Genomic DNA, 15,146 nt, shown 5'->3' on the forward strand with positions numbered 1-15,146 from the left:
GTCACCAAGTCAAAAGTGGCCCGTTGTTGCTCTTTTTTTTATTACTGCCGTATCCCCGAGTTTTCCATTTTTATTTTTTTTTAAATCCGCCAACCGGTTACAGAGATATAGGCCTTCTTATTTAGTGATCCTTTTTATGGTCTCTACAGAGGGGGCGTGGCTCACAGATACTCTAGGGCGTGTTCTGCATAATTTCCTCGTTAGTTCCCGCCCCTGAAGAAGGACCATAAAAATTAGCAGGAAACAAAAAGGCCCATATCTCTGGGACTATATGGCGGATTAAAAAAACAACAAAAAAACAACATGCTCAGGGGAACATAGGGAATAAAATAATAGTAAAAAAAAACTTTTTGACATTTGATGACAGGTCCCCTTTAAGTACATGTAGGTGGTAGAAAACACATCTCACATTACCAGAGTGGACACACGATGGTCTGTAGTAAAGATTTGGGGGCACCCAAAAAACCCTCCTGCCACCAAAACGGGAGGCCTTGTTATAAATCTTACCCTTCTAGATGCAGGAATGATTTGGGGGGAGTCCAGAAGGTCTCACCTTTTTTTCTCAAGAGCCTCCAGGGAGAGTTGACAAGTACGGGTTAACATCATTTTTCCAATTGCCTCTTGGCATTATTAACCCTTCCCCATTGTTCCATTGTCCCATTGTCCGCCAGAGGACTGGCAGCGTTGGCTGAAATCGTGTTGGTTTTTCCATAAATATTCGGCTCCACCTTCTCCTCGTATATTTACAGATCTGGTGTTTGCAGTAGAAAATTAAAGCATCTGGCGGGTGTTTAATTACTCCACGGTGTCACGGGGCACAAAATCCTCCATGTTTTATGGTCCTCACTGTTACAAAATAAAGTCATAACTTTGGTTAAGAGGTCATTATGTTATACTAGATGGTGACCTGATTCTAACGCATGGGGTATTCTAGAATATGCATGTCCACGTAGTATATTGCCCAGTCACATAGTATATTGCCCAGTGACGTAGTTTATTGCCCAGTGACGTAGTATATTGCCCAGCCATATAGTATATTGCCCAGTTACGTAGTATATTGCCCAGCCACGTAGTATATTGCCCAGCCCACGTAGTATATTGCCCAGCCATGTAGTATATTGCCCAGTCAAGTACTATATTGCCCAGCCACGTAGTATATTGCCCAGCCATGTAGTATATTGCCCAGTCACGTAGTATATTGCCCAGCTACGTAGTATATTGCCCAGTGACGTAGTATATTGCCCAGCCACGTAGTATATTGCCCAGCCACGTAGTATATTGCCCAGCCACGTAGTTTATTGCCCAGTGACGTAGTATATTGCCCAATTACGTAGTATATTGCCCAGCCATGTAGTATATTGCCCAGTCAAGTACTATATTGCCCAGCCACGTAGTATATTGCCCAGCCATGTAGTATATTGCCCATTCACGTAGTATATTGCCAAGCTACGTAGTATATTGCCCAGTCACGTAGCATATTGCCCAGTGACGTAGTATATTGCCCAGCCACATAGTATATTGCCCAGTCACGTAGTATATTGCCCAGTCACGTAGTATATTGCCCAGCCACGTAGTATATTGCCCAGTGATGTAGTATATTGCCCAGCCACGTAGTATATTGCCCAGTCACGTGGTATATTGCCCAGCCACGTGGTATATTGCCCAGCCACGTAGTATATTGCCCAGTCACGTAGTATATTGCCCAGCCACATAGTATATCGCCCAGCCACGTAGTATATTGCCCAGCTACGTAGTATTTTGTCCAGTCACGTAGTATATTGCCCAGCCATGTAGTATATTGCCCAGTGACGTAGTATATTGCCCAGCCATGTAGTATATTGCCCAGTGACGTAGTATATTTCCCAGCCACGTAGTATATTGCCCAGTCACGTAGTATATTGCCAAGCCACGTAGTATATTGCCCAGTCACGTAGTATACAGCATAGAGCCACGTAGTATATTGCCCAGCCATGTAGTATATTGCCCAGTCACGTAGTATACAGCACAGAGCCACGTAGTATATTGCCCAGCCATGTAGTATATTGCCCAGTGACGTAGTATATTGCCCAGCCACGTAGTATATTGCCCAGTCACGCAGTATATTGCCAAGCCACGTAGTATATTGCCCAGTCACGTAGTATACAGCATAGAGCCACGTAGTATATTGCCCAGCCACGTAGTATATTGCCCAGCCACGTAGTATACAGCACAGAGCCACGTAGTATATTGCGCAGTCACGTAGTATATTGCCCAGCCACGTAGTATATTGCCCAGTGACATAGTATATTGCCAAGCCACGTAGTATATTGCCCAGTCACGTAGTATACAGCACAGAGCCACGTAGTATATTGCCCAGTCACGTAGTATATTGCCCAGCCACGTAGTATATTGCCCAGTCACGTAGTATATTGCCAAGCCACGTAGTATATTGCCCAGTCACGTAGTATACAGCACAGAGCCACGTAGTATATTGCCCAGTCACGTAGTATATTGCCCAGCCACGTAGTATATTGCCCAGTGACATAGTATATTGCCCAGTCACGTAGTATATTGCCCAGCCACGTAGTATATTGCCCAGTGACGTAGTATATTGCCCAGTGACGTAGTATATTGCCCAGCCACGTAATATATTGCCCAGCCACGTAGTATATTGCCGTCACGTAGTATATTGCCCAGCCACGTAGTATATTGCCCAGTGACGTAGTATATTGCCCAGCCACGTAGTATATTGCCCAGCCACGTAGTATATTGCCCAGTCACGTAGTATATTGCCCAGCCACGTAGTATATTGCCCAGCCACGTAGTATACAGCACAGAGCCACGTAGTATATTGCGCAGTCACGTAGTATATTGCCCAGCCACGTAGTATATTGCCCAGTGACATAGTATATTGCCAAGCCACGTAGTATATTGCCCAGTCACGTAGTATACAGCACAGAGCCACGTAGTATATTGCCCAGTCACGTAGTATATTGCCCAGCCACGTAGTATATTGCCCAGTCACGTAGTATATTGCCAAGCCACGTAGTATATTGCCCAGTCACGTAGTATACAGCACAGAGCCACGTAGTATATTGCCCAGTCACGTAGTATATTGCCCAGCCACGTAGTATATTGCCCAGTGACATAGTATATTGCCCAGTCACGTAGTATATTGCCCAGCCACGTAGTATATTGCCCAGTGACGTAGTATATTGCCCAGTGACGTAGTATATTGCCCAGCCACGTAATATATTGCCCAGCCACGTAGTATATTGCCGTCACGTAGTATATTGCCCAGCCACGTAGTATATTGCCCAGTGACGTAGTATATTGCCCAGCCACGTAGTATATTGCCCAGCCACGTAGTATATTGCCCAGTCACGTAGTATATTGCCCAGCCACGTAGTATATTGCACAGCCATGCACTCTATTGCCCAGTGACGTAGTTTATTGCCCAGTCACATAGTATATTGTACAGCCCACGTAGTATATTACCCAGTCACGTAGTATATTGCACAGCCCACGTAGTATATTGCCCAGTCACGTAGTATATTGCCCAGTCACGTAGTATATTGCACAGCCACGTAGTATATTGCCCAGCTACGTAGTATATTGCCCAGCCACGTAGTATATTGCCCAGTCACGTAGTATATTGCCCAGCCACCTGGTATATTGCAGCCATGTACTATATTGCACAGCCACGTAGTATATTGCCCAGTCACGTAGTATATTGCCCAGTCACGTAGTATATTGCACAGCCCACGTAGTGTATTGCCCAGTCACGTAGTATATTGCCCAGTCACGTAGTATATTGCCCAGCAACGTAGTATATTGCCCAGTCACGTACTATATTGCCCAGACACGTAGTATATTGCCCAGTCACGTAGTATATTGCACAGCCACGTACTATATTGCCCAGTGACATAGTATATTGCCCAGTCACATAGTATATTGTACAGCCCAAGTAGTATATTGCCCAGTCACGTAGTATATTGCAAAGCCAACGTAGTATATTGCCCAGTCACGTAGTATATTGCACAGCCACGTAGTATATTGCCCAGCTGCGTAGTATATTGCTCAGTCACGTACTATATTGCCCAGACACGTAGTATATAGCAGAGCCACGTAGTACGGTATATTGCCCAGCCACGTAGTATATTGCCCAGTCACGTAGTATATTGCCCAGTCACGTAGTATATTGCCCAGCCACGTAGTATATTGCCCAGACACATAGTATATTGCCCAGTCACGTAGTATATTGCCCAGCCACGTAGTATATTGCCCAGTGACGTAGTATATTGCCCAGCCACGTAGTATATTGCCGTCACGTAGTATATTGCCCAGCCACATAGTATATTGCACAGCCACGTACTATATTGCCCAGTGACGTAGTATATTGCCCAGTCACATAGTATATTGTACAGCCCACGTAGTATATTGCACAGCCCACGTAGTATATTGCCCAGTCACGTAGTATATTGCCCAGTCACGTAGTATATTCCCCAGCCACGTAGTATATTGCCCAGTCACGTAGTATATTGCCCAGTGACGTAGTATATTGCCCAGCCACGTAGTATATTGCCCAGTGACATAGTATATTGCTCAGTCACATAGTATATTGCACAGCCACGTATTATATTGCCCAGTGATATAGTATATTGCCCAGTCACATAGTATATTGCCCAGTCACGTAGTATATTGCCCAGTCACGTAGTATATTGCCCACTCACGTAGTATATTGCCCAGCCACGTAGTATATTGCCCAGCCACGTAGTATATTGCCCAGCCACGTAGTATATTGCCCAGTCACGTAGTATATAGCAGAGCCACGTAGTACAGTATATTGCCCAGTCACATAGTATATTGCCCAGCCACGTAGTATATTGCCCAGCCACGTAGTATATTGCCCAGCCACGTAGTATATTGCTCACTCACGTAGTATATTGCCCAGTCACGTAGTATACAGCAGAGCCACGTAGTATATTGCCCAGCCACATAGTATATTGCCCAGTCACGTAGTATATTGCCCAGCCACGTAGTATATTGCCCAGTGACGTAGTATATTGCCCAGCCACGTAGTATATTTCCCAGTCACGTAGTATATTGCCCAGCCACGTAGTATATTGCCCAGTGACGTAGTATATTGCCCAGCCAGGTAGTATATTGCCGTCACGTAGTATATTGCCCAGCCACGTAGTATATTGCCCAGTCACGTAGTATATTGCCCAGCCACGTAGTATATTGCCCAGTGACGTAGTACATTGCCCAGCCACGTAGTATATTGCCGTCACGTAGTATATTGCCCAGCCACGTAGTATATTGCCCAGTCACGTAGTATATTGCCCAGCCATGTAGTATATTGCCCAGTGATGTAATATATTGCCCAGCCACGTAGTTTATTGTCCAGCCACGTAGTATATTGCCCAGTCACGTAGTATATTGCCCAGTGACGTAATATATTGCCCAGCCACGTAATATATTGTCCAGCCACGTATTATATTGCCCAGCAACCTAGTATATTGCCCAGCCACGTAGTATATTGCCCAGTCACGTAGTATATTGCCCAGCCACGTAATATATTGTCCAGCCACGTAGTATATTGCCCAGTCACGTAGTATATTGCCCAGTGACGTAGTATATTTCCCAGTGACATAGTATATTTCCCAGTCACGTAGTATATTGCCCAGTCACGTAGTATATTGCCCAGCCACGTAGTATATTGCCCAGTCACGTAGTATATTGCCCAGCCACGTAGTATATTGCCCAGCCACGTAGTATATTGCCCAGTGACGTAATATATTGCCCAGCCACGTAGTTTATTGCCCAGTGACGTAGTATATTGCCCAGTCAGGTAGTATATTGCCCAGTTGCGTAGTATATTGCCCAGCCACGTAGTATATTGCCCAGCCACGTAATATATTGCCCAGCCACGTAGTATATTGGCCAGTGACGTAGCATATTGCGCAGCCATGTAGTATATTGCCCAGTTACGTAGTATATTGCCCAGTCACGTAGTATATTGCCCAGTCACGTAGTATATTGCCCAGTTACGTAGTATACTGCCCAGCGACGTAGTATATTGCCCAGTCACGTAGTATATTGCCCAGCCACATAGTATATTGCCCAGTCACATTAGTATATTGCCCAGGGGAAACTCCAGGCCTTTGACCTGCAGAATCAGGTCACTCCCTTCAAGCAACGCTTAAAAACATCCATTGATACCTTTGAGAAAGAGGTGATTAAGGGTAAAAAGCACAAGTTCCAACGGGACAAGCAGGACTTTGATAATTCGAGAGCTTATAGATGGTCACATCGTGGCAACAATAGAAGAGTGGCCCCGATCACACAGGGCGACAAAGTACAAGTTGAGCAGATCGAACCTGTCTCCAGTGATTTTTTATCTTCGGATATAAGCGACCAGGAAGGAGGGGCAGGAGGGGGAGACGTAGGCGTCCCCAATCTAAGATCGAGGAGGGGACCCCTCCAGGACTGGACAGTAGGCCGCAAGAGGACTACGAGGAGGAACAATCGGAGGTTCTAAGACAGGACGGAGCACGGGGCAATGGGCCGGGTAAGTTGCAAATTGTCAACTTGTCAACATACCCTCTGTCACCGGGAGAGATCTCTTTACTTTCTAAGGGACTGTCCTTCTCACCTACAAATTCACTTAATAAATTTGAACTCACTAAAGATCTGTACCTATTTTGTAGGCAACTCATGTTCAAATTACTCTATCACAAACCATCGGTGATCGACAACATGCCGGATGAGGATAGACAAGTATTCCGTGATTTGTTGGAGCTCCTTGATGAAAACGAAGGGGATGGTGGTAAGTCTCGCAGGTTTGCGGGGCGTATTCCGTCTCAGGCCTCACCCCCCTTCTCCCTTTTCCCTGTAATACAGATTTTCTTTGAAACGGTTAGCAGGGATATTTATGATCTTAAAGTAAGGGATTGGGGTACTAGGAATCTTACTCGGGAGGAGGCACAGTCTTTGAAAAATTTGAAAAGACAAGACTCATTCGTGATCAAGGAGGCCGACAAAGGGGGGAATATTGTCATCTGGCCTAAGGATATGTACATGACTGAGGCGAAAAGGCAGCTATTAAATACCTCTCATTATCAGGTTTTACCATCGGACCCCACGGAGACTTTTAAGAAACACCTCGATGGACTGATTTTGACCGCCTATGGTTTGGGAATTATCAGCAAGAGAGAGAAGGACTTCCTAACTTTGGAGACGCCTAGAGTACCTACATACTATATGCTCCCCAAGGTGCACAAAAGCTTGGACAACCCTCCAGGTAGGCCCATTATATCAGGGATCGGGGGATTGTTCGAGAAACCTTGTATATACCTGGACTACTTCCTGCAGCCTCTAGTCTTTGCCCTGGGGTCGTATATTCGGGACTCTATGCATTTAATAGAAAGTATTGGGAGGTTGGAGACTCCGAAGGACACCCTCATTGTTACGCTTGACGTAGAGTCATTGTACACTAGTATTGACCATGGGCTGGGACTGGAGGCTGTTGCATATTTCTTGGATAAGAAGTCGAGTAGGGACAGGGACCATGACCGCTTTGTGTTGGATTTGCTCAAAATAGTTCTGGAGAAGAATTATTTTATTTTTGATCGTGTCTTTTATAGACAGGCGTCTGGCACCGCTATGGGTGCCAGGTGCGCGCCATCTTATGCATACCTCTACATGGGGTGGTGGGAGGAGACATATGTGTATGGGCTCGAACAGTATCATGAACATGTGCTGGAATGGCACAGGTTCATCGATGATGTTCTCTTCTTTTGGGTTGGGACCCTGGAGACATGTAATGACTTTATTGATCTGCTCAACAGGAATCCATGGAACATTAGACTTACATCTAAGATATCCCCTGATAGGGTGGACTTCCTGGATTTAAATGTCATCATGAAGGACAACCGGATCATCACGAATCTACATAGAAAAGAGACGGCCACTAACAGCTTGCTCCACTACGACAGTGCACACCCAATTCACCTTCGTAACAGTATACCCAAGGGACAATTTTTGAGAGTCAAAAGGAACTGCTCAACTGAGGAGGACTTTCGGGCAGAATCTAAGAAACTTACTGACAGGTTCCAAACCAGGGGGTATCCGCGAAAAGTGATCTCGCGAGCATTCCAGCACTCCCAGCAGTGTGAACGGGAGGAGATACTTAAACCTAAACAGAAGAAGGATGCACGGACAATAGATCTGATTACTGTGTACCATAATCAATGGGGGGATGTGTATGGGATTCTTAAGAAAAATTGGAATATCCTACTCACAGAACCCAAACTTCACCCCTGGCTTGCTCCTGCACCAAGAATGGTGGCCAGAAGGTCACGGAACCTTAAGGACGAGCTGGTATCTAGCCACTTTAAACGGGCATCGGCTAGAAGTGGCAGCTGTGGTCGCATCTTTGGGTCCTATCCATGTGGTGGATGCAATATATGCGGCTTCATGATATCAGATACGGGTATATCGCTTCCACACTTATCAAAAAAGATTGAACCCTTGGCGTATTTCAACTGCCGTACCAGGAATCTGGTGTATGCCCTGGTGTGTGGGTGCCCAAAACTTTATGTGGGGTATACGACACAGGAGCTTAGGCGCCGGGTGCAACAGCATTTGTCTAGCATTAATACTGCTAAAAGAGATCGGGAGAAAGGTAAACAGCTCTCATCAGTAGCAGGACATTTCCTGCAGATTCATGGTGGTTCTGCGGCGAGCTTGAAGGTTATGGGGCTGGAGGGAATTAAAATGGATATTCGGGGTGGTAACATTGTGTTGGACCTACTTAGGAGAGAGTCCAAGTGGATTTACAATCTGGATAGTCGGGCTCCTGTAGGGATCAACGAGGAACTGTTATTTACCGGCTTTTACAAACAGGTCTAGCCCCGAAGTGTGGAGACTGGTGAAGTTTATGTTACCAGTTCAGGTGGTGATATATCTACCCACCATAGTGCATCATGTTGACGGTCTCGTTTGATCACCAACACTCCATACATAGATCGCCTCGCCCCATATGGGCCCCTTCTAGCTCATGTGCCCACTTTGGATTATCCTTTCATTTACATAGATCGCCTTGCCCCATATGGACCTATTTCATCATATGTGCCCACTTTGGATTATCCCTTTTTTTTTTTTTTTTTTTTTTTTTTTTTTCCCTTTTATGTCATATTGGCCTGAAAAGGCCACTTTGGATTATTCTTTTTTTTTTTTTTTTTTTTTTTTTTTTTTTTTCCCCTTTCATGTCATATTGGCCTATGCTCTGGGTCCTGCTACTTCTTATAGGGGTAGCTGGATGTCAAGGTACGAAGTATGAGTTTTATTTGAAGCATGACGGGTATGTGTGGCATGATTGTGGTACCAGATTGCCTGTGTAACAATTGTTATTCCATACTCTGTATACCCAGTATGGGCATATCTCTGTGTTTTTTGCTTATATATTTTTTAGGGAAAATAGTACAATAAGTATGGGTGTGCATAAGCAACACTATTATCGTATACAAAATGGGTACTGGCTCCTGTATATGGGCCTTTGATACGTTTCTGGACCCTTCTAACTAAGTTATGTGTACACACACAGGGTTAATTCCTATATGGACACTCTTGGATGAGCATTAAATGTTTATCTCCTTGACATCTCTGTTGTTGTTTTTCTCTTAGCGCTCGCTATATATTACCTCAGGCGAGTGTGTATTAATATTCTTACTATCGGACATGTATGGACTTATTTAGGCATGGTACACTTATCCGTGATTGGATGGCAATTGTAGGACACAGATCTTATGTGATACAGTACATCGGCGTGCGCACGCACTGTTAATGCATCTGCGTGCCATTACCATTGCGCATGTCAGGGTCTCCCTCATTTGGGAAGCCGAGCGAGCGCAGATGGATGCCACTATCCCCGATGTGTGGGATCAGTGCGCGTGCGCATTCATCCCACGGTAGCACACCTCCTATTGGTGTTTAGCCCTCCGGTAACATGATATGGCACGCTAGAGCTGATTGGCTGCCACGCTGGAGGGTATGGGTTGCGCCTGTAGTGCGCAGGCCCGGTAGTGTCTACTCAGCGTCACGGAATTGCCGGTCTCTGAGAAATCGCCAGCAGCCACACAGGTGATGTAGATCATTTATATTAAGCACCGCGCATAAAAGGCCTGTTTGGAGGCCAGGTTTAATATCTTCCCCTGACGAAGACGCCTTAGCAGCGTCGACACGCGTTGGGTTCCTATCCGCTCCCCCCCTCCTCCCATATATATATATGCTTTGGACTCCTCTCATTCCAGCTCCGTTTTCTGGATCACCCAGCTTTATTGGATAGTACCGGTCAGTGCCAGTCTGTTGTGCCCATATTTTCCTTTAAGGCACATTTATTCCTTTTCCCCCCTGGATATTCATGAGGGATTTATTTTTCCGTAACAGGCTTTGCCAGACTTGGTAATGTATTGGATGAGGTGCCAGATTAGGGGCATGGTATCTATGGGTCATGTCAGTGAGTTTTTCTGGTTCAGTGTCTGACGTCCTTTTGGACAATATTATACACTTATCACGGGCCAGTGATGTGACTAGGTCATACGGGTTGCATGCAGGATTTAACTGAGATATTCTCTTTATTCAGACTTATTTAGTGGGCAGTATTAGGAATTAAATAATCATCTATGTTGATGTTATTCTGCCTAAACTTTTTGAATGTCTGTTATATGATTTATATATGACTATGTGGATCCTTGGGATTATTTTTGAGGGGGATGTGGATAGGTTGTCTTTGTTTTAATTGTTTTTAATGTGTGTTTTTCCCTACTGTGCCTTTGTGCGGAGTGAGGTGTTTTGTAAAATAAAATTTATTATATGCAGTTGATCCCACTGTGTGCATAGTCTTTTTCTTTTTTTTGTTCTATTGATCTTACATATGCACGTGGCTGATCCTCTCAAGTATATATTCTTTTGTGCGGTGCCCGCCTTTCTGCTCTTTAGAAATTGCTTGTGTTGTACCTGGTGTAAGTGTTTTGACCAGGGTTTCTTGGCGGTGGCACGCCTAGGATTAAATAGATATTTATATGGATTTGGAAACTCGTGAGGCTGCTTGGCGGGACCAGGCTTCGGATGTTTTTGGCGCTGGGGAGGATGTAGCAGGTAGTGCTGTGGCGTGTGATGAGGGTTTTTCTAAATTGTGTAATGAGATTACATACTTACATAAATCTTTAACTAAGGTCTGGTGGAATACAAAAAGCCTGGAAGAGTATAAAAGGCTGGGTCTTATTCCCAGGGGACTACGTGTCCAGATCTTCCCGGCCTGGGAAGTGGATTCCACATTCAAAAAGACCTGGGAGGATGGCCTATCCAAATGTTCTAGTATACTTATTAATATGCTGTTGGAACACGATTGTGCTTTATTAACCCGGCTGAGGGAGGAAATCAAGTCCAAAGAGGGGAAACTCCAGGCCTTTGACCTGCAGAATCAGGTCACTCCCTTCAAGCAACGCTTAAAAACATCCATTGATACCTTTGAGAAAGAGGTGATTAAGGGTAAAAAGCACAAGTTCCAACGGGACAAGCAGGACTTTGATAATTCGAGAGCTTATAGATGGTCACATCGTGGCAACAATAGAAGAGTGGCCCCGATCACACAGGGCGACAAAGTACAAGTTGAGCAGATCGAACCTGTCTCCAGTGATTTTTTATCTTCGGATATAAGCGACCAGGAAGGAGGGGCAGGAGGGGGAGACGTAGGCGTCCCCAATCTAAGATCGAGGAGGGGACCCCTCCAGGACTGGACAGTAGGCCGCAAGAGGACTACGAGGAGGAACAATCGGAGGTTCTAAGACAGGACGGAGCACGGGGCAATGGGCCGGGTAAGTTGCAAATTGTCAACTTGTCAACATACCCTCTGTCACCGGGAGAGATCTCTTTACTTTCTAAGGGACTGTCCTTCTCACCTACAAATTCACTTAATAAATTTGAACTCACTAAAGATCTGTACCTATTTTGTAGGCAACTCATGTTCAAATTACTCTATCACAAACCATCGGTGATCGACAACATGCCGGATGAGGATAGACAAGTATTCCGTGATTTGTTGGAGCTCCTTGATGAAAACGAAGGGGATGGTGGTAAGTCTCGCAGGTTTGCGGGGCGTATTCCGTCTCAGGCCTCACCCCCCTTCTCCCTTTTCCCTGTAATACAGATTTTCTTTGAAACGGTTAGCAGGGATATTTATGATCTTAAAGTAAGGGATTGGGGTACTAGGAATCTTACTCGGGAGGAGGCACAGTCTTTGAAAAATTTGAAAAGACAAGACTCATTCGTGATCAAGGAGGCCGACAAAGGGGGGAATATTGTCATCTGGCCTAAGGATATGTACATGACTGAGGCGAAAAGGCAGCTATTAAATACCTCTCATTATCAGGTTTTACCATCGGACCCCACGGAGACTTTTAAGAAACACCTCGATGGACTGATTTTGACCGCCTATGGTTTGGGAATTATCAGCAAGAGAGAGAAGGACTTCCTAACTTTGGAGACGCCTAGAGTACCTACATACTATATGCTCCCCAAGGTGCACAAAAGCTTGGACAACCCTCCAGGTAGGCCCATTATATCAGGGATCGGGGGATTGTTCGAGAAACCTTGTATATACCTGGACTACTTCCTGCAGCCTCTAGTCTTTGCCCTGGGGTCGTATATTCGGGACTCTATGCATTTAATAGAAAGTATTGGGAGGTTGGAGACTCCGAAGGACACCCTCATTGTTACGCTTGACGTAGAGTCATTGTACACTAGTATTGACCATGGGCTGGGACTGGAGGCTGTTGCATATTTCTTGGATAAGAAGTCGAGTAGGGACAGGGACCATGACCGCTTTGTGTTGGATTTGCTCAAAATAGTTCTGGAGAAGAATTATTTTATTTTTGATCGTGTCTTTTATAGACAGGCGTCTGGCACCGCTATGGGTGCCAGGTGCGCGCCATCTTATGCAAACCTCTACATGGGGTGGTGGGAGGAGACATATGTGTATGGGCTCGAACAGTATCATGAACATGTGCTGGAATGGCACAGGTTCATCGATGATGTTCTCTTCTTTTGGGTTGGGACCCTGGAGACATGTAATGACTTTATTGATCTGCTCAACAGGAATCCATGGAACATTAGACTTACATCTAAGATATCCCCTGATAGGGTGGACTTCCTGGATTTAAATGTCATCATGAAGGACAACCGGATCATCACGAATCTACATAGAAAAGAGACGGCCACTAACAGCTTGCTCCACTACGACAGTGCACACCCAATTCACCTTCGTAACAGTATACCCAAGGGACAATTTTTGAGAGTCAAAAGGAACTGCTCAACTGAGGAGGACTTTCGGGCAGAATCTAAGAAACTTACTGACAGGTTCCAAACCAGGGGGTATCCGCGAAAAGTGATCTCGCGAGCATTCCAGCACTCCCAGCAGTGTGAACGGGAGGAGATACTTAAACCTAAACAGAAGAAGGATGCACGGACAATAGATCTGATTACTGTGTACCATAATCAATGGGGGGATGTGTATGGGATTCTTAAGAAAAATTGGAATATCCTACTCACAGAACCCAAACTTCACCCCTGGCTTGCTCCTGCACCAAGAATGGTGGCCAGAAGGTCACGGAACCTTAAGGACGAGCTGGTATCTAGCCACTTTAAACGGGCATCGGCTAGAAGTGGCAGCTGTGGTCGCATCTTTGGGTCCTATCCATGTGGTGGATGCAATATATGCGGCTTCATGATATCAGATACGGGTATATCGCTTCCACACTTATCAAAAAAGATTGAACCCTTGGCGTATTTCAACTGCCGTACCAGGAATCTGGTGTATGCCCTGGTGTGTGGGTGCCCAAAACTTTATGTGGGGTATACGACACAGGAGCTTAGGCGCCGGGTGCAACAGCATTTGTCTAGCATTAATACTGCTAAAAGAGATCGGGAGAAAGGTAAACAGCTCTCATCAGTAGCAGGACATTTCCTGCAGATTCATGGTGGTTCTGCGGCGAGCTTGAAGGTTATGGGGCTGGAGGGAATTAAAATGGATATTCGGGGTGGTAACATTGTGTTGGACCTACTTAGGAGAGAGTCCAAGTGGATTTACAATCTGGATAGTCGGGCTCCTGTAGGGATCAACGAGGAACTGTTATTTACCGGCTTTTACAAACAGGTCTAGCCCCGAAGTGTGGAGACTGGTGAAGTTTATGTTACCAGTTCAGGTGGTGATATATCTACCCACCATAGTGCATCATGTTGACGGTCTCGTTTGATCACCAACACTCCATACATAGATCGCCTCGCCCCATATGGGCCCCTTCTAGCTCATGTGCCCACTTTGGATTATCCTTTCATTTACATAGATCGCCTTGCCCCATATGGACCTATTTCATCATATGTGCCCACTTTGGATTATCCCTTTTTTTTTTTTTTTTTTTTTTTTTCCCTTTTATGTCATATTGGCCTGAAAAGGCCACTTTGGATTATTCTTTTTTTTTTTTTTTTTTTTTTTTTCCCCTTTCATGTCATATTGGCCTATGCTCTGGGTCCTGCTACTTCTTATAGGGGTAGCTGGATGTCAAGGTACGAAGTATGAGTTTTATTTGAAGCATGACGGGTATGTGTGGCATGATTGTGGTACCAGATTGCCTGTGTAACAATTGTTATTCCATACTCTGTATACCCAGTATGGGCATATCTCTGTGTTTTTTGCTTATATATTTTTTAGGGAAAATAGTACAATAAGTATGGGTGTGCATAAGCAACACTATTATCGTATACAAAATGGGTACTGGCTCCTGTATATGGGCCTTTGATACGTTTCTGGACCCTTCTAACTAAGTTATGTGTACACACACAGGGTTAATTCCTATATGGACACTCTTGGATGAGCATTAAATGTTTATCTCCTTGACATCTCTGTTGTTGTTTTTCTCTTAGCGCTCGCTATATATTACCTCAGGCGAGTGTGTATTAATATTCTTACTATCGGACATGTATGGACTTATTTAGGCATGGTACACTTATCCGTGATTGGATGGCAATTGTAGGACACAGATCTTATGTGATACAGTACATCGGCGTGCGCACGCACTGTTAATGCATCTGCGTGCCATTACCAT

The 15,146-nt window shown here is 45.0% G+C and overlaps 1 protein-coding gene across 1 annotated transcript; it reads left to right on the forward strand.

Moving 5' to 3' along the window:
* The first annotated feature begins 6,210 nt into the window (after positions 1 to 6,210).
* LOC138646031 (uncharacterized) lies at positions 6,211 to 9,155 on the forward strand. The gene is made up of 3 exons (XM_069735506.1): positions 6,211 to 6,811; positions 7,108 to 7,285; positions 7,833 to 9,155. Exon 3 carries the CDS (start codon positions 7,906 to 7,908, stop codon positions 8,893 to 8,895), a length of 990 nt encoding a protein of 329 aa, XP_069591607.1. The 5' UTR covers positions 6,211 to 6,811; positions 7,108 to 7,285; positions 7,833 to 7,905; the 3' UTR covers positions 8,896 to 9,155.
* The last annotated feature ends 5,991 nt before the right edge of the window (positions 9,156 to 15,146 follow it).

This window comes from Ranitomeya imitator, chromosome 7, assembly GCF_032444005.1.
Source record: "Ranitomeya imitator isolate aRanImi1 chromosome 7, aRanImi1.pri, whole genome shotgun sequence".
Taxonomy (NCBI): Eukaryota; Metazoa; Chordata; class Amphibia; order Anura; family Dendrobatidae; genus Ranitomeya; species Ranitomeya imitator.